Source organism: Culex quinquefasciatus, chromosome 2 (assembly GCF_015732765.1).
Source record: "Culex quinquefasciatus strain JHB chromosome 2, VPISU_Cqui_1.0_pri_paternal, whole genome shotgun sequence".
Classification (NCBI taxonomy): domain Eukaryota; kingdom Metazoa; phylum Arthropoda; class Insecta; order Diptera; family Culicidae; genus Culex; species Culex quinquefasciatus.
Window position 1 is genome coordinate 33677982 of NC_051862.1, and position 23744 is coordinate 33701725.

Consider the following 23744-nt stretch of genomic DNA (forward strand, 5'->3'; position numbering starts at 1 on the left):
TTCAAAATGAAACAACTATTAAGAATACAATATTTATTAAATGCAGAGCTGCGGAGTCGGGTCATGTTTCAACCGACTCCGACTCCGACTCCGGCTTTCTGAAATTAGGCGATTCCGACTTCGACTCCGGCTCCGGCTTTCAGCTCCACTCCGACTCCAACTCCGACTCCAACTCCGGCCTACCAACTCTAGCCGACTCCGACTCCCGCTTTCAACAAATTGTTGGCTTTTTAAGCTTCTTTGATTTTTTTAAAGACGTACAAATTATTATTGCTAATCAATGTACTTAAAAAATTTCTTCGTAGAAAGGACATTTAAGGGGTCCTTTTCAAGTATCCGTGACCTAGAAAATATTTTACATAGGGATTTTAGATTTATTTTAATTTTAAAATTTTGTATATATTTAAAAGGAGACGCACGATACTTCTTCAATCTTCACCTAAAACGAAGCTTTATGAATGATCGTGCACCTCCATCAAAATGAATGAATAAACCTTAAATTGGAAAAAAAGCAAAAATCCATAAGTAAAATAGTTTCTACGTCACGGATATTTCAAATGGACCCCTTAAAGTACTTTCCAAGAAATTTTTTTTAAGGTGCATTGATTTGCAATGATTATCACCTTCCGTCATATTGGCGTAGGACATATACATTGAGAGAAAATCAAGGAGGAAATTCATACCGTTTGAATAATATTTGAAAAATAAATTGATATCCTATCATTTTTTATACATTTTCATATTAGGTCCTTTTTGATGCTGAAATCTTGAGATTTGTTCATCGATAATTTTCCTTAGGATCCACACTTTCAGATTTGAGTAAAGAAATAGTAAACATTATGATAATCGATATATTTAACATATTCAATAATTATTTCAAAATTAGTTGCAACTTTTTTTGATATTTTTTGTCAGTTTCAAATACACTTGATTTTTTGTACTTATTAATAAACAAAAGTGATAAACAAAATGCGCATGTTGAGTTCCAAGTAAAAGATTGTTATAATCGTTGATTATTTGAAGGAAGAGTTATACAGCCAATGATTTTTATCCGATTTAAAAATAGTAATCATTATTTTTAATCTGTTTTTGTACCTCGTAACTTTTTTCCTGAAAAACGATTTTACTTAAAACCTCCAAGACATTCGCTATCGGGTTAAAATATGACTGTGTGTGTACTTTTTCCAGAAAGAACTGGATTAAATTTGGTCAAATTTTAATAAAAAGGTTATATAGGTAAAAAAAATAATCAATTGAATATGGGTCATTCCATCTGAAGCGGAACAGCATTTGAAAATTACCCTCTCCGATCCTGCTCAAATTTGGCAGGGTTGTTGATACTATCAAAACATGCAAGAATCCCGAATTTCATCTAAATCGGACCACCCCCTCCATTTTTGTACCTCCCCAAAAAATCGACCTTTTGGCGATTTTTGACCAAACCTCCTAGTTTCAAACGGCGATAGCTCAGGAACCACAAATCTTAGAAGGTCGGTCTTAGACTCAATTTTGAAGGAAATTGGACGTAGAATCCATTTCCGTGGTCAACATGTTGATTAATTATTTTTTTCTACCTGTATTGCGCAATTGAAAACTTTAAACGGCCGTATCTCAAAACACCCCAACTTATTTTTTTTATTTGACCTCACCATCGTGTTCCCCGGCCAATTTTACATAAGAATCACTTATCGACAGAAATGAATATGTTTCGTTCCAGAGATATCGAATTTTAAAGTTTTGTGTTTTCGAGATTACCTACATCAGCTTCATTCACCGCATCTGCTAGAAGCACACAGGCGGGCTGATCAATAAATGCTACCTGGTCATTTATTGAAATAATGCTTAATCATATTCATAAATAATCTTTATCAAATTGGGCAAACATTAACTGTATAACACTGTAGGAAACTGGAGATTAATCGCGAATGTTTATCTGCTCAAAAATATGAATAAAGTGATTTTCTGTGCTAACCCACTGGACAGAGCAATAACGACACACAGTAAAGGGCAGAATTGGATTCCGACGGAGCGAGCAGGAAAATGCAATTAATCTTGTTAGTAACACTGAACAATAATTGCACGATACATTATTGAGTAAAAAAATGAATTAAAATGAATAAAATTTGTTGATACGTTGTACTCTAGTGAAGGACGATCACAAGGAGTAGGAAAAGGATTTCTGGAAAGTATAAAACTGAAAAATGTAAGAAAATCTCAAAGTTTGATCTGCTGCAAAGCGGCTAATTCCCCAAATTTAGTTGCGATGATTTCGACACCGTCCGCAGCAGTGTTTTTTTTTCTTCTATCATTCTTGGATTTTTGGAACACAGTACGGCTGCTGTCCTCACGTATAAGGATTTTTAAAATTAAATGTACCTTGACCAAAATCATGTCTTAATCAAATGGAGCTGGCTCACAATATAAAAATTGATTTAATATGATCAATCTTTTAAACCATAAATCAGATTTTCCAAATTATGGTAAAATGTCAATAATAAACTATAATAATAATAATAATAATAATAATAATAATAACGCAGGTTTTGGGGGTTTTGCTGAATGGCACTGTTTTGCTACCGCCCATGATAAAGGCCCTAGTCATGGCCTCGGAGGTAATCTAAAACGGTTAGCAACACGTTAAAAAACGGTGCATTCAAAATAACCCAATAAATATTCCTTTCACAAAAATAAATTGATCAAGGTAGGGGAACAGCATCTAATTCCAGAATTCCTGTTATGTTGCCATATCAGCGCTTTGGCATTCAAATACAGCTGATTAAAAGCGTTTTTAACTGAAATCGAATGATACATAGCTCAATAAGAAGTGAACAAGCAAGTTTCTATCAAAAGTTTTGCAACATTTGTTGTTTAAATGAAAATGAGCAAATTGGACGAAACTAGAAGCGAGGACTTAACCTGCCAAACATACGAGAATTTCCCCTATTAGCCATTTAAATAAATATTTGCGTAAAATTATAAAAATATAAATTAAATTAATCATCTCGCAGAGCACCAGGTAGCAGTTATTGATCAGCCCGCCTGTGTGCTTCTAGCAGATGCGGCGAATGAAGCTGATGTAGGCAATTTCGAAAACACAAAACTTTAAAATTCGATATCTCTGGAACGAAACATATTCCCTTCTGTCGATAAGTGATTCTTATGTAAAACTGGCCGGGGAACACGATGGTGAGGTCAAATAAAAAAAATAAGTTGGGGTGTTTTAAGATACGGCCGTTTAAAGTTTTCAATTGCGCGATACAGGTAGATAAAATAAATTAATCAACATTTTGATCACGGAAATGGATTCTACGTCCAATTTCCTTCAAAATTGAGTCTAAGACCGACCTTCTAAGATTTGTGGTTCCTGAGCTATCGCCGTTTGAAACTAGGAGGTTTGGTCAAAAATCGCCAAAAGGTCGATTTTTTGGGGAGGTACAAAAATGGAGGGACGATTTGGATGAAATTCGGGATTCTTGCATGTTTTGATAGTATCAACAGCTCTGCCAAATTTGAGCAGGATCGGAGAGGGTAATTTTCAAATTTTCACTTTTTCGTGCACAGTTGAGATGGAATATGTCTGACTAAAAAACCAATCTTGTTTATTATTTTTTAATTTATGATACTACATACTTGGATTATTAGGTTATCATTTAGTCATCATAGTGAAATAACACAATTAGAGCTTTCCAATCACAATAAGATGCTTAAAACATAATGGTATCTGATAAATTTCTATAAAACGTAATAAAAAAATGTCAATGCAGTGCATGCGAGTTTAAAAAACAATTGAACATAGGTGAAGTTTTGTAAATTAACCTACATTATAACAAATACTGAACAATAGAAAAAACATTTTTTTGTTGAATTTTAGATAACTCCGACTCCGACTCCGGGTTATAAGAAATTTTCGGCTCCGACTCCGACTCCGACTCCAGCTCATAAAATGTAGCCGACTCCGACTCCGACTCCAGCTGTTCGATTTTTTACGACTCCGACTCCGACTTCGACTCAAAGTCCCCAAAAAGACCCGACTCCACCGACTCCGGCTCCGACTCCACAGCCCTGATTAAATGAAACTCATACTGAAATTTAGTCAATATTATTGAACATTTCTCAACTGAATGACACATTCGTTGCAGCAAATGAGCTAAATTATTTTACAAATAAGTGTCACAATATGATCTCATATTACAAAGAACTGGTTCAACCCCTTTCAAAATAATGATGTTACAAGTTTTTACTTACTTTTCATATTGTGTATTGAACATTAGTTAGTATCATCAATTTTTAGTATTTTTTGCATGTCATTCAAATTGTACTGATACTGAATGAAAAAAAAAAACAAAATGGTTTGAGTGAAAAAAATATCACAAAACCTTAAAAAAAACGTGACTTAATTCACCCTTGGGTGGTTGGCGCCTTCCCCACATTTAAAGGGTGCTATCCAAAATCCAAAAAGTGCGTAAATAACACTTAAGTGCTTATAACTTTTGATAAGGTTGTCAGATCTTCAATGTTTTGGACGCGTTGGAAAGGTCTTTTGAATACCTATCCAACGATAGGTCGCATGAGAGATCCGGACAACGTTTTCATCAACATAGCTGAGATCCGGCCTCCAAAAAGCGTATAAATAACACTTAAGTGCTTATAACTTTTGATAGGGTTGTCAGATCTTCAATGTCTTGGACGCGTTGGAAAGTTCTTTTAAATACCTTTCTGAAAATGTATAGAATGACGGGTTTTCTTACAAAAACCACCCTTTTTACAATCTTCCGGACTTTTGTTAAAATCGTTTTTTTAGCATAACTTTTGAAGTACTTAACTAAACTGCATAATTTTTAACAGCGACTTATGGGACCTCAAGACGGATCGAATGACGCCAAAACGGACAAAATCGGTTCAGCCAATGTCGAGATAATCGAGTGACAATTTTTTGATCAACATCCCACCACACACACAGACATTTGCTCAGAATTTGATTCTGAGTCGATAGGTATACATGAAGGTGGGTCTAGGAGGTCTAATTGAGAAGTTCATTTTGCGAGTGATTTTATAGCCTTGCCTCAGTAACGTGAGGAAGGCAAAAACTAACTCATAAAACAAAGTTTGCAGAACTGGAAATAAACTGTGATGCTGACCAACAGTGTGACGCAGATAAATCAGTCACGAGAATTTCTGTGACCAAAATAATACAGAAAAAAGTGCTAATTTGAATGAGCGGAAATATTCCTACATTTAAAAATACCGTCATCTAGGGCGTATCGAGAAAGCTGTTTGTGCCATGTTTTTTTTGTTTAGTTTAGTTCACACATTTTGTCTCGATTCGCCCTAATTGCCGGTACTACATTATAATATCGTTGGCATAATATATTCGTAAAACAGATTTTCACTTTTTATCCTGACTTTTCAAAAGTGTGTTAAAGCAAAGGAAAGCGGATTCAAAATTTGTTTTTATTGGTGGTTGCTTACAAAACCCGTTTATTGGTGAAATCAATCTTTTTGGAATAGATAAACAAAAGTTTTGCGTCAAACTCAGCATGAGTTTGCATTGAACTATGACGTCAATTTAAATTCCTACTTAGAATGAACTCTGTTAAGTTCGTAAATGTATCCAGTAAAACCACGTTCATTATATTCTTCTTATCTAACCAAGAACGTGCCTCTGGCTTGATGGTCTCCTTCTTGTCGTAGGTCAAACGAGTCTCTAAAGAGGCGCAATTTGTTTACCTTCAACACTGTTAGGTTAAAGAGTGGTAAACATCTAATGAACCGTGTTTTTGCTGCAGATAAAAGGTGCATGACTGAATTTCTACCCAATACTTTCCAGTATTACTAACTGGATCAGTCAACATGTTGATGACACCGACAGGTATTCGTAGCACCTGTCAGTAAACAATGCTCATCGTGGAGGAATTCAGAATATCTCATTCAAGACTTGGTAAATAAAGATGGGAACTTTTCTTTATATTTCTATAGAACGGTTGCTAGTGATTTGTACGAATACCTGGTATGCAAAAATGAAATATTTTTATGAGTTGAAGTTTTTCTTTTGAAATTGAAGTTTTAGGAGGAACATTCTTGATTAAATTAACTTCAACGAAAATCTCCACTATACTTGTCATTTCGGAAAGCCGTAATTGAGTGATCAATTGTGCAACAGGGAAAACTAGTTGTATAGGTTTTATGCAAATTAGCACACTCATGAGTCGTAGTTGTAAAAACTACAATTACGGGATTTTACAAATCTTCAGTGAACGTGTCTTACCGATAGAACAATCCATCCAGATCATTCATGATTCACAAACGGTGATTTTTAAGCAATTGTTTTACATTCAAAGCATGAGTCTAGATCGGAATTATCAGAATCATAATTATTCTACAAATTACCACAATCGATTTCATACGCTAGAAAAATATTTACAGAAAAATGGCAGTATGGTTTGCCTTTTTTACAATCATTTATGACACATTTTTATCAAAGTTTTCTTTAATGTGAATTGGTGTCATATAAACGCTTTCAAAACAACTAAATATTGTTATTATTTTTTTAAGTTTATGTTTATGCATTTTTTTATTCCAAGCCATATTTAAAATAGATAAAAAAAACGCATATAGAAAACTTATTAAGAAACCAGGGCAGACGGTAATAACAAAATTCATGCCATTTTAATAACAAATACTGTTAAAATAACATAAAGGGTTATGAAATCTTCTTGAAAAATCCATTTTTGCCTAAGAGTTTAATAACAGTTTATGTTATCATAACAACATTTGTTATTGGTCTGATATTGGTTGAAAGCCAAAACAACTTTGGAATTTTTTTTTGTTATGGAAAATACCTTCAACTGTTATTGGGATCATCAGATTAGTTGTCAAAATAACAAAAAATAATAACAAAATAGTATCAAAAAATGTTATTCCCAAGTTATTTCCGTCTGCTCGGGAACTGTTTCCAGTTGATTTTATTTTCTTACCATTTTGTTCAAAATAATTGAAATAACTTTGCAATGGCATGCTTTTCTTTTTGCAATACAACGGATAATGGACAGAGTTCAAGTCTTTTCATGCAAGAACCATGGTTCGAGGCTCCTCACTCTTTTATTACTAAATGAGAGATTTATAGGAAAAGATCTGTGAGCAACTCAGTTTTGGAAGTCTGAGGTCTTAAAGAAGGAAAAACCTAAAGAAACATTGTTCATCAAGCTGTCAAAGAGCGATCAAAGCTTAAAGATTTATCAAGACTGAGACCTCAAACCACATGAAGCTCTTAAAGTGCTGCGGGATTTTCAGGGATATCCTGGAAAGTCCAAACATAACCACGGTTTAACACGTTCACCAGAAGTCCCCGAATTGTGGACCCGCTGGGTTGATGCCAAAATGGGCCAACGACGAGTTCGACGACGACGACGACGTGCGAACAAGATAATACGTTTTGGGGGATTTTCTACGCCGGCCGTACCTCTTCATAGGGTTGTCTACCACCACTTGTTTGACTGTCGGCTGTGACGATTTAATTGCAACAATATTTACATAAGGAGTCTTGCTGACTAGAATTCCTAATGACCGCCGTTCGTCAGCCTAATGTGCGGGTAGAACACACCACTGAACGACTGCTGGGGCGTCGTCGGTGAACTACAATCGTTGATGATTGGGGTAATGGTTCTGCCGCGGTACAAATCGGTACGGCGTGTGATATCTTTGAAAAGTGATCTGCAGCTGGGACTGATAATTGCCCTGGAAGGGATTGCACAATGCGCGTTTGGATAACAAAGCAAAGCTCCCTTCGAAAGAGTACTTTTTTTAATGAAAACAACATGAAACTTTGCACAGCTGCCTTCAGCTGGTTTTGCTGAACAGTCGCCGCTTGATAAAGTCGCTGACATTTCGATCCCTTGGTAGGGTTGCTTGGTGCTGTTCCACCTCTTCCTGGTAGCGCGTGCGGTCTGCTACCTCGCCCGGGCCCCACTCTGACAGTGGTCGGAACGACTTTTTCAGCGATTCCACAAACGTACCGAACGTCTTGGAGCTGAGTCGGCTAGCGGCGTACAGTGCCCAGCCTGGCAGTTGCAGAATCGCAAGGATGTAGATGAACCAACCTAGAACTGGACAAACGAGAAATTGGAGAACAATGAGTTGAGTAATTACACGTGTCTCACTTTCCAGCAATATCTTACCATTGTAACCCACGGGAACGTTGAACGCCTCGTACTCGATGAAGCTTAGCAACAGAATCAGGATAGTCACTAGCGGTGTAACAATCCCCCAGCAGATCCTCCAGAACAGACTGGTGTTGAGCCCGAGCATAAACTTGATATCTCTGCATATCCGGTCCACCCCGTAAATCCACCCGAAAGTCACCAGCTCAAACACGGCCAACGTCAACGTTACGTACTTGGCCCCGTAGTAATCCAGCACATCCAGCAGATCCAACCCCCCAGGAGTCAAATACACCAACCCGCATAAAAACCCAACACTCCCCACAACCGAAACCACCTGCCAGTTCTTCAACCACGGGCACTGATCCCGAATCGCCGTCACAATGCTCGTCGTAACGCCCAGATTGCTCCCCAGCCCAACGATGAACAGCATCAGGAAGAACAGCGCCGAAAACAGCTGCGGAAGCCATTCAAACTTTGCGATCGCGTTCGGGTAGGTCATGAAGGTGAGCCCAGCTCCGCTTTGGACTACGGCCTGGATGTCGGTCTCACCGGTAACGTACGCCAGGTTGCCAATCACCCCGAACACGATGCAGCCGGCGATTATGGAGGTGAACGTGTCCAGCCAGGAGATGATGATGGCGTCTCTGAAAAGGATAATTTTGGATTGCAGCTGGTTTTCGGTTTGTTTTCAATGATTGTCCTAATTTTTAAAACAGTTTTGACTTGTTAAAAAACCCAAAAAAATTATCATGAGGATTTACTTCATCCTTCATTTAATATGTTTTCATGTTATAATTTATTAAATTAATCGACCAAAAATGAAATTTTGAAAAATAATAAATTCTTCATTTAAAAAAATCAAAAAATATTTTTTGAGGCAAAATCATATTTACAAGCGAAAAATATCATTATTTTTTTCTGTAATACGTGCCGTTTTCATTAAAAGCCATTTTAAGTAGGTAACACAAAGGTTTTTATCAGCAGTTTTTTTTTTCAAGAAACCAAAAAAAATCTCTTCCATTTTAATTATGGACTTTGAAAATCGGACAAATAGCTGCCGAAATAAAAGATTGGCAAGAAGTGTTTCCAATAAGCAAAATCGATGAGCAAAAACGTAGAGTTTCAATTCAGCTTTCAATTTTCAACTGACGTTATCTTGACGTTACTATTAGTCTGATTTTCAATGTTAAAAAGTTAAATGTTTGTGAAGTTTTCCATTCTTTCGAATAAAAATATTTTCTAAATTTTATAATTATGCCTACATTTAAAGAAGGTAGCAAAAACTAAAATTCCAATTTCAAGAACACTTTTAAATTTTTTGGTACAAAAAGTATCACTAAAGGTCGAATGGACAAAAGGTCGAATGCCAAAAGATTGAATGCCAAAAGGTCGAAAGTGGACAAAAGGTCGAATTGAAAAAACGTCGAAAGGACAAAAGGTCAAATGTGGAAAAAAAAATAAAGAAAAATAATAATTATAAACTTTTAAAATATATTTAAAAAGTATTTGCTTACTGAAATAGTGTAACTTCCAAATATTTTTTTCAGAGTGTTTTATTCCATAATATTTTTCTATAATATTTTTTTAGTTATCCGATGCATTCAAACTACGAGCGATTCATTAAAAAATAAAAAATCAGACTTCTAAAAATATTTTGATTCTCATTCTTTTCAACATGAGCAGATTTTTTTAATGAAGGTGACATCTCAAATTTGTTTTTTTATGCCATTTCAAAAACAATCTATTTTTGATTGTCCTAATATATTTGTAATATTTCCATTCATTCATAAATGAGCAGTTCTTAAAAAAAATACTGTCTTGTAAAATATTTTGAATGCTAGTTTTTTTAACAACCCATTCTCGATTGTCCCAATATTGATTGTGAGTTTTTTTAATTCTTTCAAATATGACCCGATCTTTAAAAACAAGTCCGACTTCTTTAATATTTTTTTAATTTTTACTTTATTTTTTAAAATCAACTTATTCTTGACTGTCAGAATATTTTTTTTAATATACTTCTAACATATTTTGTAAGCATTTATTAATGTTTTTTTTAATTGATAAATGAAACATTTTAGTTCAAAAAAGATTAAAAATCTTGCTTCATTTTAGTTCCTTAGAAAAATCTGACTTCATTAATGTTTTAGTTTTTTTTTTAATTTAAAAGCTAAGATCTTTCTGAAAAGTCTCAAAAAATAAGGGAACATTTTTTTAAGACGACCTCTAAATGTTAATGAATGTAGAAGTGAAATGAATAAGAATCATTCAAAACACCTTATGATAACTGTTTTTCAATATTTTTTCGTTTAAGCTCAAATAAAAAAAATATTTCAAAGATCCTTTGCGCTGTTTTTGGTAATTGCACTTTTTTGTAAAAAAAGTTAAAACTATGGGTGATTTTTTCAAAAGTGTAACTATTTTTCAGAATTTTCCTTAACAACATTGCTGAAGACACAAAATTAATAAAAAAAAATCTTACCGATGATACAGATTTTTGAATATTTTCAACACCTTTTATGGACGGACAACAATTACTGCCGATATTGTATTGAGACTTGATTTTTTTTTCAAATTCATTTACATTTTGTTTTGGTGACGAATGACCACAATCACCATAATTCAATATACAACCACATTGGACACATTCCGGCGAAATGTTTAACTTTTTCGGAATATGTCTCGTATGATATCAAAACCTTCTCAAAACTTGAATGTTATTACAAATTCAGATTCAAATTGAATTTTCTTCATGTAGTGACTATAAAAAAAACTAATTTTAAGCCAAAATTTTCATTTGCCGCATCGATTACTCTGTGACGTTGCAACGGAGTGGGAAATAGTGAAAATTCGACCCTTTTTTGTTTTATTCAAATTAATAACTCGTATTTTAGTTATTTTAAACATTTGTCATTGTTAATCCAGCTGCAATTTATGATGACGTGTCGTTTTTGTCGCTGTTTGATATTTTGCATTATTTACAGTTTCGTAACTGTAAATAATGGCATTTTGTGGGTTTGTGGGTTTTTGTTTATTTTTTTTAAGTTAATCTTGAAACTAGAAATTTATTATAAATTGCACAAATCACTATTTAACTATTTTTATAATCGATATTTTAAATCTTTTCTACAAAGCTTATACAAGTTTCTACTTTAGAAAAAATCCCCAAGCCTTCTTTTTTAAAAATTGGGTGTACAAAAATAAATTATTAACATTGACACAATAGTCATTGATACATTGCACAAAGCTACTGAATGTTTGAGATACTCACTTGTAAACGTTGTTCGAGAAATTGTTGAACGACGCGTACGCGATGATTCCGCCAAAGCAAACCGACAGCGAGAAGAAGCATTGCGTTACGGCTTCGTACCACACCTGAAAACGAAAACACATGTTATCGCGTTGCGCCTACCTTCAGGAGCATTTGCGCCACCGGCTGCTGCAGTGGGTACAACTCACCGTTATGTTCAACAGCTGGTCCCACTGGGGCGTTAGAAAGTAGAGAATTCCGTTGAACGCTCCCTTAAGCGTGCACGCGTGCACGAGGAGAATCAGGATTATCACGTACGGGAAGATGGCCAGGAAGTAGGACGCCTTGCCGGAACTCTTGATGCCCTTGATCAGGATGATGGCCACGCAGAGCCATGAGAAGAGTAAACAGAGGGTGAGGCGCCAATCCGGAGTGCCGATCCCGTCAAATAGAGAGTCGTTTTTGTGCATGACAGTGTTGCTGGAATTGAGGTGTATGTTGAGGAGACTTCAAGGAAGCTGGAAAGCGTTTACTTACAGAAAGTACAGTTCAGCGGACGCCTTGGGAGGAACCGTCGAGTTACTTATGATCTGACCAGCAAAGTCCGAATCGATGCAGTTAGTCCACGAAGGATCACACTTGGCCCAAGGTAAAACGACGCTAAATGACGCCACCAGATATCTTAAGGTTATCGCCAGAATCGGTGTGTAATAAGTCATCACGATGAACATGGCAATGGTTTGTCCAACGCCGATCCCCCTCATCGCGGGTGCCATGTCGTAGATTTTGACGCAACCCCGACTCGAAAACTGTCCCATCACCATCTCCAGGTAGTAGATCGGTCGCCCCACGATGAACAGAACCACCAGGTACGGGATCAGAAAGGCGCCGCCGCCATTTTTAAGCGCCGTATAGGGAAACTTCCAGACGTTACCGAAGCCCACGGAGTACGCGATGCAGGACAGCATAAACTCCACATCTTTGCCCCACTTGTCCCGGACTATAACCAGCTTAGACGAGGAGGCTGTGCTAGCTGGCTGATTCTGCTTATCACCTCCGTTGGATGATATCGACGTGTTGGAGACGTCGTAGCTGTGGACGGAAGACTGGAGGGGCAGGACGTGCGTTAGAAGAGGGCAAAAGGTTTTTTTTATCTTAGCGTTATCAGAATTGCATCGTTTGGGGATTACGAGCTTTAGTTAGTGTTGTTATCAGTGCAAGCGGAACGCAGAATGTTTATGATTTTCACGACCCTCACGACAGCGTATCAGACTGTTTGACAAAGTTGCATTCAGTTAATTGGTTGCGTATGTTATCTTTATTGATGTTTTATATTTTAATTAATGATTGTGATAAGGATTATCAAAAGGTGGCTGTGATTATAATTTGATATCTATGTGAGATTGTTTGGTATTGTTTGGTTAGTAACAGTCAGTTGAAAATATTTCCTGTTGGTAAAAAGTTCAGGTTTTTTTTTACTTGTTCCATATGACTTATGTTTAGAAAAAAACTATTGATGCATGGAATGAATTTGGTTTTTATATCAAATTTCCTTTATCGAGAATCTAAATAAGCATGCAGTTTTTAGATTCTCTAGAAGATGTGTTTACAAAGTTCGTTGCAACTGGAATTTACAGACCAATTTGGTATCATTGGTAAAGTTGTAGGTTAAGATTAAGAATTTTCAGGAAAAAAAAAGCGCATGAAAAAATCTGTGTTTCATTTCGCTTCTATGGTTTGCACTTATTATTTGGCCTTTTTTTTAATGTTAGCCTTGATTTCAAAATTGTGTTTTTTTTTAAGAAGAAAGATTTATTATTTTTATATTAAAATCGGATTCAAATCAATTGTTTTTGTGATATCGTCGCGATCAGCGAAGTTATTGACAAAAAGGTTAATTTCAAGTTTTGATGAAGCTTGTAGACCGTATTTATTTAACACAAAATTTTATTTATTTATTTTTTTGCTACAAAATAGAACAAACAACAAATCAACAAAATAAACAAAATAAACAAAATAAATCGAAATTTCTTTGCTCTTTCAAAATAGTGCCATCTTTGAACGAGGATAGTTTAAACAAATTTAACACTAAATTTCACCTTTAAAAAACTGTTTAAAAAATATAATTTGGCCCAAATTATTTTCTGGTCCAGTAAAACATATCAAAAAGTCAATAAAATCGAAGAGATCAACAAGGCGTAAATCGATCAAAAAATCTTTTTGTATTAGTCTCCTCAATTGTTACAAATCAATCGAATCAGTCTTTCAACTCTGCTCGACAAACATCAAGTTAACAAGCTGTACTCCTTCAATAATTGTTTATACCGCCATTCATGAGTTGTACTTTTTGCTGATAGTGATTTTGCTCGTAACACTTACTGTAGAGTCTTTGTCCCAATATTGAGCGTATCTATCATCAAGCAACTAATGAAATTATAATTTTAAATTTCGAATAGCGACTAAAAGCTAAATTCATAAAAAAATCTATTTCAAACGAACTACCCGACTCACGTTCTTGCTGACTCATTCATGGACTCGTGGTTATTTATTCATCAAGCACAGTTATCAACCCCACGCGCCTTCTGTTACGAACGGGACGAGCAAAACAAAACCGGCAAAAATATTGATGCGTTTTACGGTGCACACGTTTCGCTTGACCGACACAGCTGATCGCAAACCGGTTTTTCTCGATGGGCCAGCTGGGTTTATCCAATTTTCCCCAAGCTGGTTGGCCGGTTTTACCGGGGAATTACCTTAGATCTGTACAGGTTTAATTTAGCAGTTGAAGGTGCAATTGCAATTATATTTTATTTTCATTTTTTTTTATTTATGCTGAAAAATCCATTAAAGTTTTCGTGTGTTAATATTTTCAATTTTGTTGAAGAAAATATGTGTTCTTCTGAGAATTGTCAACACATTTTTAAACTGATATTATCTTTGAGAAAACTTTCAAACCATTCCAATGCTTTGACTCCAATATTTTGACTAAGATCACGTACTGTGATCTCTAAGACAGGTTTATAGTGGCAGGGTTGGGTTGTAGAGAGTTGATAATTCAAAGATTATGTCTCGAGTTAGTTTGCAATACGTCGCAACAGACATTACGACCTCCAACACTTCTTTGATTAATTCTTTAGAGATCATCCATAAACCGCATAATCCACGACAACTAATAGGACAATTCTAGAGTTTTTTTTTTATTAGGTCCTATAAACATATGAAAGACAATAGTTTATTGGTCCTTTTCAAAAAAAACTCTGGAATTCCTGCCACTTCCCTCCCGCTGGAGTGTCCTCGTGGTTTTTGGATGGCACCCTGAACCCAATATAATTTTCATTATTTATCAGTAAAGAGCATTTAAAGGGCGTGCCCAGAAAACATGCCCCTCAAGCGAAAAATAATATTTTGGGTTATTTCAAGCTTCTGTGACAATTATGAGTGAAATTGGCTAAGGTTTACCCATTAATACCCGAGCCTGGTTTGTTCTACAAAATTGTAGAGCGTTTAATTTCCAATAAGAATCACAGTTTAAAGAATAATAATATTCCCGTACAAACTTTTCCTTTGAGTATCAATGCGTGAACGTTGACCGATTTTGAGAGGTTTTGTAAAAAAGTCGCATATTCTGGGTACCCTAGTGTCGATGTACAATTTTGAAGCTGATAATTCGTAAATTGAACGAAAATCGGCTTTGTTTACTTTTAAAATGCGTGGGACCTTTTGCAAATTAACTCGAGCAATTTCAAAAAAATTCTCTTGGTTTTTTTTTCACACACATAATTTTAATTCAAATAATTATCATAAACTCTTATAACTCACCAGATTATTTCCAGCACCGTTCAAATCCACTCTGGACTCGCCCACGTACGATCGGTTCTCCATGTTGTCCGAGGTCTAAACTTTCCAAAAACACCCAATCAAACCGAAACCGGCTTCTGATCACCAAACACTTCTGCTCTCGAGGCTCACCGCGGAAGGACTGATCCTCAGCGCAGTCAAGTGGCGCTGTGATTAACTTGTGCAGCCGCAATAGACTATCTTACCGTACGGGTAAGAAAACCGGAATTGGCGTAATTTTGCAGGTATTGAAACATCGAAATGTGATGTTTCATCGCTAGAATTGAAAAGAATTCATTCAGCTGTTCAAGATGTCCACATCCAATTTTCGAAAAAGCCCATCAAAGTCCAGTTTTTCTCACTTTCCATTTGAAAATGAATGAAACGCGTTCAACGGCCTGGCGGGAATCTCCCGAGGAAACCCCTTTCGTCAAACTGGACTGAATCAGTGCATTCAGCGGACCTGTCCCGGCTGGAGAGATAAGATCTGCCACAGAATCGTCATTATCTCACACATCGGGCGCGGATGCAAACTTTATTGCGGCGAGCTTTGAGTAAAAAAAAATGCTGAAAGGCTACAAAGTTGTTCAACTCGACGCCACCTTGCAAGGGTGGCCGGGGGGTGGGGGATGAGAATTTGCTGGTTGTAAAGTTGGTGTCACGTACTTGACAGGTGATTTATCGTTCGACGGAGATAGACACGTTTGAAGAGTGTTATGACTATTTGAATTATGATAAATTAATAACAAAACAGATCGATTTATGAAAGTTACTTAAGAAAAATGAAAACAATGCATCAATTTAAAAAAGATAAGTACCATCATCAGGGGTGACATTGGGTCTGGGGAGTGAGATTGGGTCATACAAAAATGCTAGAATTATCCAAAGGCCTTGGCAATAATCAAATCTTCGGATCATCGAATTCAGGAAAAAAAATCGATGTCTTATTTTTAATTGTTGAGTTTTACTATAACCCTTAAACTACTCTAAATCCAAGATGGCGGCCAAAATGGCGAAAAATGCATTTTTGAATTGTATAGGCAATCAAAAATTAAAATTTTATATTTAAAGTAATTATTTAAAAACTATTTTTTTGTTCCCGTTTCGATTATCCGAAGTTCCATAAAACCTTTGGATAATCAAAACTTCGGATAATCGAGGCTTCGGATAATCGAATCTGGACTGTATTGTGTTTTACATCCACCAATAAAATAAACCACATTAAATCTTAGAAAAACTGAATCACTCTCTCTCTCTCTCTCTCTCTCTCTCTCTCTATCTCTCTCTCTCTCTCTCTCAGAATCCTTCATATTTTACAAAGTTTTGTTATATTTAGTTTTTTGTTTGCGTTTGTTTATTTGCCTAAAACTTTGCGAGGGTTTTTTCACAAGATCAAACAAAACATTTACGTCGTTGGTTTGTCCTAACAAGTTACCTTACAAATTTGACAGCTTTCTTATTTTATCTAACAATTCTCCATAGCAAATATTGTTTAAATTTCGAAGGTTTAAAATTGGAAGGTTTAATGTAACCTCATTTTTGATGTAATATTACATCGTTTAAGACTGAAAAAGTGTTAAATATACACATTTTGAGGAGCAACATTATTTTTTTTAGAATTTTAAGAATTTAAAAATAAAAATTAAAAATTAAGTTGAAATATCGGATTTAAAATTTAAAATAACTTTACAGAAAAGAGAACCCGTTTTCGAGATAAAAGTTTGATTTTTGTTAAAAAAAATGTGTACATGTATAAGTAAAACAAATAATTAGGATACATGAGGTTTTTAGGGTCACACGGAATTGATTTTGCACTCAACTTTCAAATTTCGTTATCTCAGTAACAATTGATTCGATATTTAAGAGCGAGTTTTTCACCAATGTGTAACAGGTCGTATCGAGGTGCTCCGATTTGGATGAAACTTTCAGCGTTTGTTTGTCTATACATGAGATGAACTCATGCCAAATATGAGGCCTCTACGACTAAGGGAAGTGGGGTAAAACGGGCTTTGAAGTTTGAGGTCCAAAAAACCTAAAAAATCTTAAAATTGCTCGCATTTCCGTAAAACTTTATCAATTCCAACTCTCTTAGATGCATTCGAAAGGTCTTTTGGAGCACTTTAAAATGTGCCATAGACATCCAGGATTGGTTCGACTTTTTCTCTTAGCTTTTGCAAATTACTGTCAAAAATGGATTTTTTTAAATACTTAATATCTTTTTCCAACAGCCTCCAACACCCTTACTCCCATAGGTCAAAAGATAGGTAATTACATGGACTATAAGCCTACGGTGTTAACTTTTTGGCCAATCGCAGTTTTTCTCATAGTTTTTAGATTTTTCTAGAACAAACATTTTACAACGTTGGTTTTTGCCCTTTAGGCCGTCATAGCGGCACTTTTTGGTCTCAATTTTGTCATATTCGGAATCCTCGGACAATTTCACGTAAGTTAGCAGTATTGGAGTAGTAAATATGATTGGAAAAATTGCCATTTAGAATGAATTAAAATATTTTTTAACAATTTGTTGGATTAGGGGTAAAACAGGTTTTCGCCTACTTGATACAGCATTTGACGTATTGATCATAGGGTAAATAAGATCCATTTCTTTTTTCAAAAATGTTTTATTTAATTATTTTTTAAATCCAATTTACAACTCCAATACTACTAACTTACGTGAAATTGTCCGAGGATTCCGAATATGACAAAATTGAGACCAAAAAGTGCCGCTATGGCGGCCTACACGGCAAAAACTAACGTTTTAAAATGTTTGTTCTAGAAAAATCGAAAAACTATGAGAAAAACTGCGATTGGCCAAAAAGTTAACACCGTAGGCTTATATTCCATGTAATTACCTATCTTTTGACCTATGGGAGTATGGGTGTTGGAGGCTGTTGGAAAAAGATATTAAGGTTTTAAAAAAATCCATTTTTGACAGTAATTTGCAAAAGCTAAGAGAAAAAGTCGAACCAATCCTGGATGTCTATGGCACATTTTAAAGTGCTCCAAAAGACCTTTCGAATGCATCTAAGAGAGTTGGAATTGATAAAGTTTTACGGAAATGCGAGCAATTTTAAGATTTTTTAGGTTTTTTGGACCTCAAACTTCAAAGCCCGTTTTACCCACTTCCTTTGTCGTAGAGGGCTCATATTTGGCATGAGTTCATCTCATGTATAGACAAACAAACGCTGAAAGTTTCATCCAAATCGGAGCACCTCGATACGACCTCTAGAACAAACCGAGCAATATTTACAAATACTGCCTCTTAATGTAAATAATAAAAATCCGCGAAACTTCCAATAAAAATATTATCAGAGTTTTAAATTCAATCTTATAACTTGAAAAGGGCTTTTTTTTTAAATTTGTATTTTTGAGTTTCTTATAACGTATAAAAAATAATGTTCAAAAATAATCTGCAAAACGTTTTATTGATTTCAAAAAATAAAATAGGTACTTTTCAAAGAGTGTACCAAATTCATCATAAATTCCGTTCTCAAGATACAGGTTCTAGAATATTTCGATACCATTTTCGTATAGACAGCTGTCAAATGAACGGAAAATTGCATGATCCAAAATGGCTTCATTGGTCATAGGAAAGGCCAAGTTAAAGAAAAAAAACAAAAAATAATAGAAAGGCAAAAATTTTAAGAATTGCTCAACTGTCAAACTGACAACAAATTTTTATCTAGACAAGAAAAATGGGAAATTCTGATTTTAAGAATAGACTGGGTTTTTACTGGGTGATATCCAGTCAGCATTTCAATTACATTGCCATTCACATATTCAGTTACACTTGGAGATAGATTCACTTTTAAAATTAATTTTAAACAGCTGAGAACTGTGAATGAAGAAATATCAAGCTTTTCAGCTGGGAAGTTTGTGTAAGAACAATCTGGCCATTTCTTTCAAGTTTTAAACATAATAACATTAGGTTTATAATTTATTTGAAAATATAAGTCATGTAAGCAGGCAGTACTAGTGCTTGATAGAGATTCCAAAACTTTTGTACGTAACATTGGTATAAACTGCTCATATTGAAATAATAATTGAAAAAACTGCGTGCTATTTAAACACTCTACAGTAAAGTCTGTTCAACCAATTACCTCGTAGCGATTCTTTGTACCGACGAATAGCAACATCATACTCCTTCTTCAAATCATTACTTTCCGGTCCCCAATCCTTAGTAGGACTAATGGCTCCAGCAATCTTCGCACAAACACGCTTTTCCGGTTGCTTCATGACCGCATAAACACCCCAACCAACGACTTGCAGCACGATGAAGGCATACAAACACCACCCGAATATTGTGTACTCTATTGGAATTTTCGCAGCATCTTTGGTAAATTGCAGAATAAACACGGCAATGATGATCGCGGGCGTTAGGACACCCCAGCACAGTCTCCAGAAGATCCCGGTTTCGATTCCCAGCATAAACTTGATGTCCTGGCAGATGCGATTGACGCCGTAGATCCAGCAGAACGTAACGGCCTCCAAGATCACCAGCGTCAGCGAGGCGAAGATCACCGGGTACTCCACAACATCCAGCATGAGCAAACCGGCCGGTGTGATGTACACCAGTCCACAGAAGAACCCGCAAATGGTAACTCCCAGCACGACCTTCCACGTTTGAAGCTGCGGGTGCATGTCCCTGATGGCGGTCACGATGGTCTGCACGATTCCGACGTTGCTTCCGAGCCCGAGCAGGATGAACATGAGGAAGAACATGACGGCGAAAAAGTTGGGCGCAAAGTCCATCTTGGCGATCGCGTCAGGGTACGTGATGAAGGTCAGCTCGGGACCGGCTTTCATGACATCCGGGACGTTCTGGTTGGTTACGTGGGCCAGATTGCCCACCACACCGAACACGATCACCCCGGACAGGATCGAGGTTAGGGTGTCCAGCCAGGAGATGATCATGGCGTCGCTGCGGGGGGGATTTGGTGGTTAGTGAGGTTATGTTAGGGTTTGTTGGGGTAATCATACCGGTAGATGTTGTTAGGGAAGCTGTTGAATGATGCGAACACGATCACGGCTCCCAAGCCGACGGTTAGGGAGTAGAAACACTGGGTTATGGCGGCGAACCAAACTTCCTTGTCCAGCAGCTTGTCCCACTGGGGTGTGACAAAGTGCAGGATGCCTTCCTTAGCTCCCTCGAGGGTACAAGATCGACCGAGTAGAACGATTAGTATAACGTACGGGAAGATGGCCAAGAAGTAGGACGCCTTGCCGGAGGTCTTGATCCCCTTGATCAGTATGGCAGTGACGATAGACCAGCAGGCTAGCAAACAGAGGGCCAACTTCAAATCTGGTAGGCCGATGCCGTCATTCAAGTTCGGTACGGCGTTAATGATGGTCGATCTGAAAGAATGCATGATCAATATAATGTGCCGGAATTGTTCATGATCACCTACTTAAAGTACAGTTCCGCCGACACCACACGTGTTTCGTTTCCAGCCGGCAACAGTCCAACCAAGCTGGAGTTCAAACAACCCTGCACTCCCTGCGGACAAACACTCCACGGCAGTGGATCCTCAAATGACGCCATCAAATATCGAATCGCGATCGCCATCAACGCCGCATAATACCCCACGATCGTGAAGAACGTCATGGTCTGCCCAACTCCAACTCCGCGCATCAACGGACTCACGTCAAACACCTTGACGCATCCCCGACTCGAAAACTGTCCCATGACCATCTCCAGGTAGTACAGCGGCCTCCCCACCACAAACAGCACGATCAGGTACGGGATCAAGAACGCTCCACCTCCGTTCTTCAGCGCCGTGTACGGAAACCTCCAGATGTTCCCAAACCCGACGGAAAGTGCCACACACGACAGCAGGAACTCCACGTTCTTGCTCCATTTCTCGCGCGTTATGCCACTGTCACTGTCGGCGTTCGAAACCGGACTCCTGATCGGAACCAGCTCGACGTCGCGACAACCGCCGTTCGGGCTGACGATCTGCAACGAAAGTATTACATCAGTCTTATTGTGTGTGTGTGTGTGTTTGCAAACATTGCGGCGGCGCGGTTCATGACACGTGACTTTGGGAGGGAAAAGTTGTGACTGGGATGTTCTCTGGCAAGTCGTCGAAATTCGTAATTTCTGGAGTCAGATAAACCAAACTTTCATATTTTGATTTCTGGGTATTTTTGAAATCGCCTTGAGTCATGGGTATCCAAGAACACTTTAATAATAAAAAACTAAAATTTGGCTAAATGGAACTATTTAAAAAAAAAAACTCATGATTTATAGATTAAAGGCTCCTCGTACATATTTTGGAAAAAAAACCAATTGGATAGATAGTAATCAAAAACCTTTCAAATTGCTAAAGAATAACTAAACATAGATCGGTGAACCCCCCCCCCTTGCCTTCCGTCGTTTCACGAGAAAAAAGTGATAGCGTGAAACTCGCTGGGAACTATGCCAACATTTGCGCGCGTAAATTTCGTCGGAAACCGAGTTGGCAGTTGGAGACGACGACGACGGTCAGTAGTACCGGGCATGTCTGCAACGTGATGCAATCAGGGGGGTCAATTGATGCATTCAGCGGCCGCATGAGGGCGGGTGACGCCGCCCACTTGAACCTGAACTTGAATCGTTACGTTCAACGGAATGGCTTCTTCAGGGAAATTGATTCGTTACTGTTTGCTAATTGACTTGGATTTCCTTTTATGTAAGAATGAATGGAAACTAATCAATTAGTTAATAAACAAACGACTTCATCAATTTGGAAAGCTTTTCGATAACTTTCATCAAATTGAAAACATGTGATTCAACTATTTCACTCGTTTAAATTCAATTTTACCACTTCAACAAACTCTCACCTTAACATTTTCATCAAACTCCCCAACGTTCAAACTTAGCACCAGCAGCTCTGGACTTTTAAGGACGTCGTTCACGTTCCAACTATTTTCCGCCGGCATTTTCACCTCACACTACTCAGACTCACTCTGTGAGAACCGTTGGCAACGGTACAACAGATTTCACTTTTACAAGCTTGCTTTTACCAGCTCCTTGGCATTGAACTAGTGGTTCTAGATATTCTTGCTTCGAAGGCCAATTGTAGACTGAGGACGTTCTGAACTCATAGCGTTGCTTTTTAGTGCAACATTAGAATTTGTGCATTGAAAGTGCAACACGATGCAATTTTGTATTCGACGTTTGGACGTACTAGCGATCGTTTGTTTGTGTTTTATTTAACGATGTGTTATAGTTATTTTCATATGGTGAAACAATTTCCGAATTAATAGAATGTATCTTGAAAGCAGGAGATAAAATTACATTTATTTTTAGCAAAATTCTTAATCACTAAATTTTTATGCCAAAATTCCTCCGAAAATTATTGTCACTCGGAAATGTAATTTAGTAGGATAATTTGTAGTTTATTTTAAAGCAAACGATCAGAAATGTACAAAACAACTGAATCTAATTTAAATAACCAAGCAGTCCAGACTCGGTTATCCGAAGCCTCGATTTTCCGAAGTTTTGATTATCTGAAGTTTTACTATCCGAAGATTTGTCTGGGACTTCGGATAATCGAATCATGGACGAAAAAAATCTTCGTATTTATTTACTTTCTTGCTTTTAACATAAAATTCCCAGGATCTAGTACATTTCGCCGAATGTCGTATCGCCGACGGTCATTTCGCCGAAAGGACGTTTCGCCGATTGCATAACATTTATTATTATAAATGATTTTTGGTGCTTCTTCGCAGCAGTGCTATCTTATCACTCATTCATTAAAACTTGTACGGGAGCATTCTTTTCTTAAGTAATGCAGTTGAGGGGAGGGGAGGGGGTCAAAGTCTGTGTTACACTCCATAACAAAAAACTATGAAAATGTTGTTACGAAGGGGTAGGAAGAAAAATAATCAATTTCATACATATGAAGGAGCGGCAAGATAATAATATAATAAAATTATATCTTTCATAAAAAATAAACTTACAGAAATAGTTAAAATGATTTGCATAAAAAATATAAATTATTTGCATTAAATAACCAATTTTTTTTTTAAATAAATCACAGACATAATTTAAAATTATATGTTGAAAAAGGCAAAAAGAACGGCACATGTTTGAAAGAATGTAAAGATTCACAGAAATAAAACAAATAACTTGATTTTAAAAAAAATAAGGCAAAAATTAACAGACATGACAATACTTAAATTACTCTCTTTCCTCTAGAAATTAATATGAGAATTAAAAGATAAATGGCTACAATTCATTATTTGCTTAAACAATAAAGCTTCCACGAATACTCCAAGTATTTCTCATTTTGCAGTATACACAAATTTTATGAATTCCTTGATGGTAGCGGTAGAGTGACAAAAAAACTTTAAAAAGTAATTCCTGTGTGGATTTCCTCTAATAATATTTGTGTCCATTCTATATAGCTTTGTACGATATTTTGTTAATTCGGCGAAACGACATTCGGTGAAATGACCTTCGGTGAAACGACCGTCGGCGAAACGACATTCGGCGAAATGTCCCGCACCCGTAGAAA

At 36.7% G+C, this 23744-nt stretch overlaps 2 protein-coding genes across 2 annotated transcripts; both read right to left on the reverse strand.

The window, feature by feature from the left end:
- Positions 1 to 7778: 7778 nt before the first annotated feature.
- On the reverse strand, positions 7779 to 15409 carry LOC6053086 (sodium-dependent nutrient amino acid transporter 1). Its single transcript, XM_038257633.1, has 6 exons — positions 15226 to 15409; positions 11944 to 12512; positions 11616 to 11886; positions 11428 to 11531; positions 8175 to 8803; positions 7779 to 8102 (listed from the first exon to the last, which is right to left on the reverse strand). Exons 1-6 carry the CDS (start codon positions 15286 to 15288, stop codon positions 7837 to 7839), a joined length of 1902 nt encoding a protein of 633 aa, XP_038113561.1. The 5' UTR covers positions 15289 to 15409; the 3' UTR covers positions 7779 to 7836.
- A 3769-nt stretch (positions 15410 to 19178) lies between these two features.
- Positions 19179 to 22294, reverse strand: LOC119766834 (sodium-dependent nutrient amino acid transporter 1-like). The gene is made up of 4 exons (XM_038252901.1): positions 22066 to 22294; positions 20652 to 21199; positions 20224 to 20598; positions 19179 to 20164 (listed from the first exon to the last, which is right to left on the reverse strand). Exons 1-4 carry the CDS (start codon positions 22162 to 22164, stop codon positions 19303 to 19305), a joined length of 1884 nt encoding a protein of 627 aa, XP_038108829.1. The 5' UTR covers positions 22165 to 22294; the 3' UTR covers positions 19179 to 19302.
- Positions 22295 to 23744: the final 1450 nt, after the last annotated feature.

Coding starts and splice junctions, on each gene's coding strand:
- LOC6053086 (XM_038257633.1), bottom strand. CDS start 15,288: ATGGAGAACCGATCGTACGTGGGCGAGTCCAGAGTGGATTTGAACGGT. Junction 12,513..15,225: donor ACGGTGCTGGAAATAATCTG/GTGAGTTATAAG, acceptor CTGCCCCTCCAG/TCTTCCGTCCACAGCTACGA. Junction 8,103..8,174: donor CGTTCCCGTGGGTTACAATG/GTAAGATATTGC, acceptor TCGTTTGTCCAG/TTCTAGGTTGGTTCATCTAC.
- LOC119766834 (XM_038252901.1), bottom strand. CDS start 22,164: ATGCCGGCGGAAAATAGTTGGAACGTGAACGACGTCCTTAAAAGTCCA. Junction 21,200..22,065: donor AGTTTGATGAAAATGTTAAG/GTGAGAGTTTGT, acceptor CTTTCGTTGCAG/ATCGTCAGCCCGAACGGCGG. Junction 20,165..20,223: donor TTCCCTAACAACATCTACCG/GTATGATTACCC, acceptor TCCCCCCCGCAG/CGACGCCATGATCATCTCCT.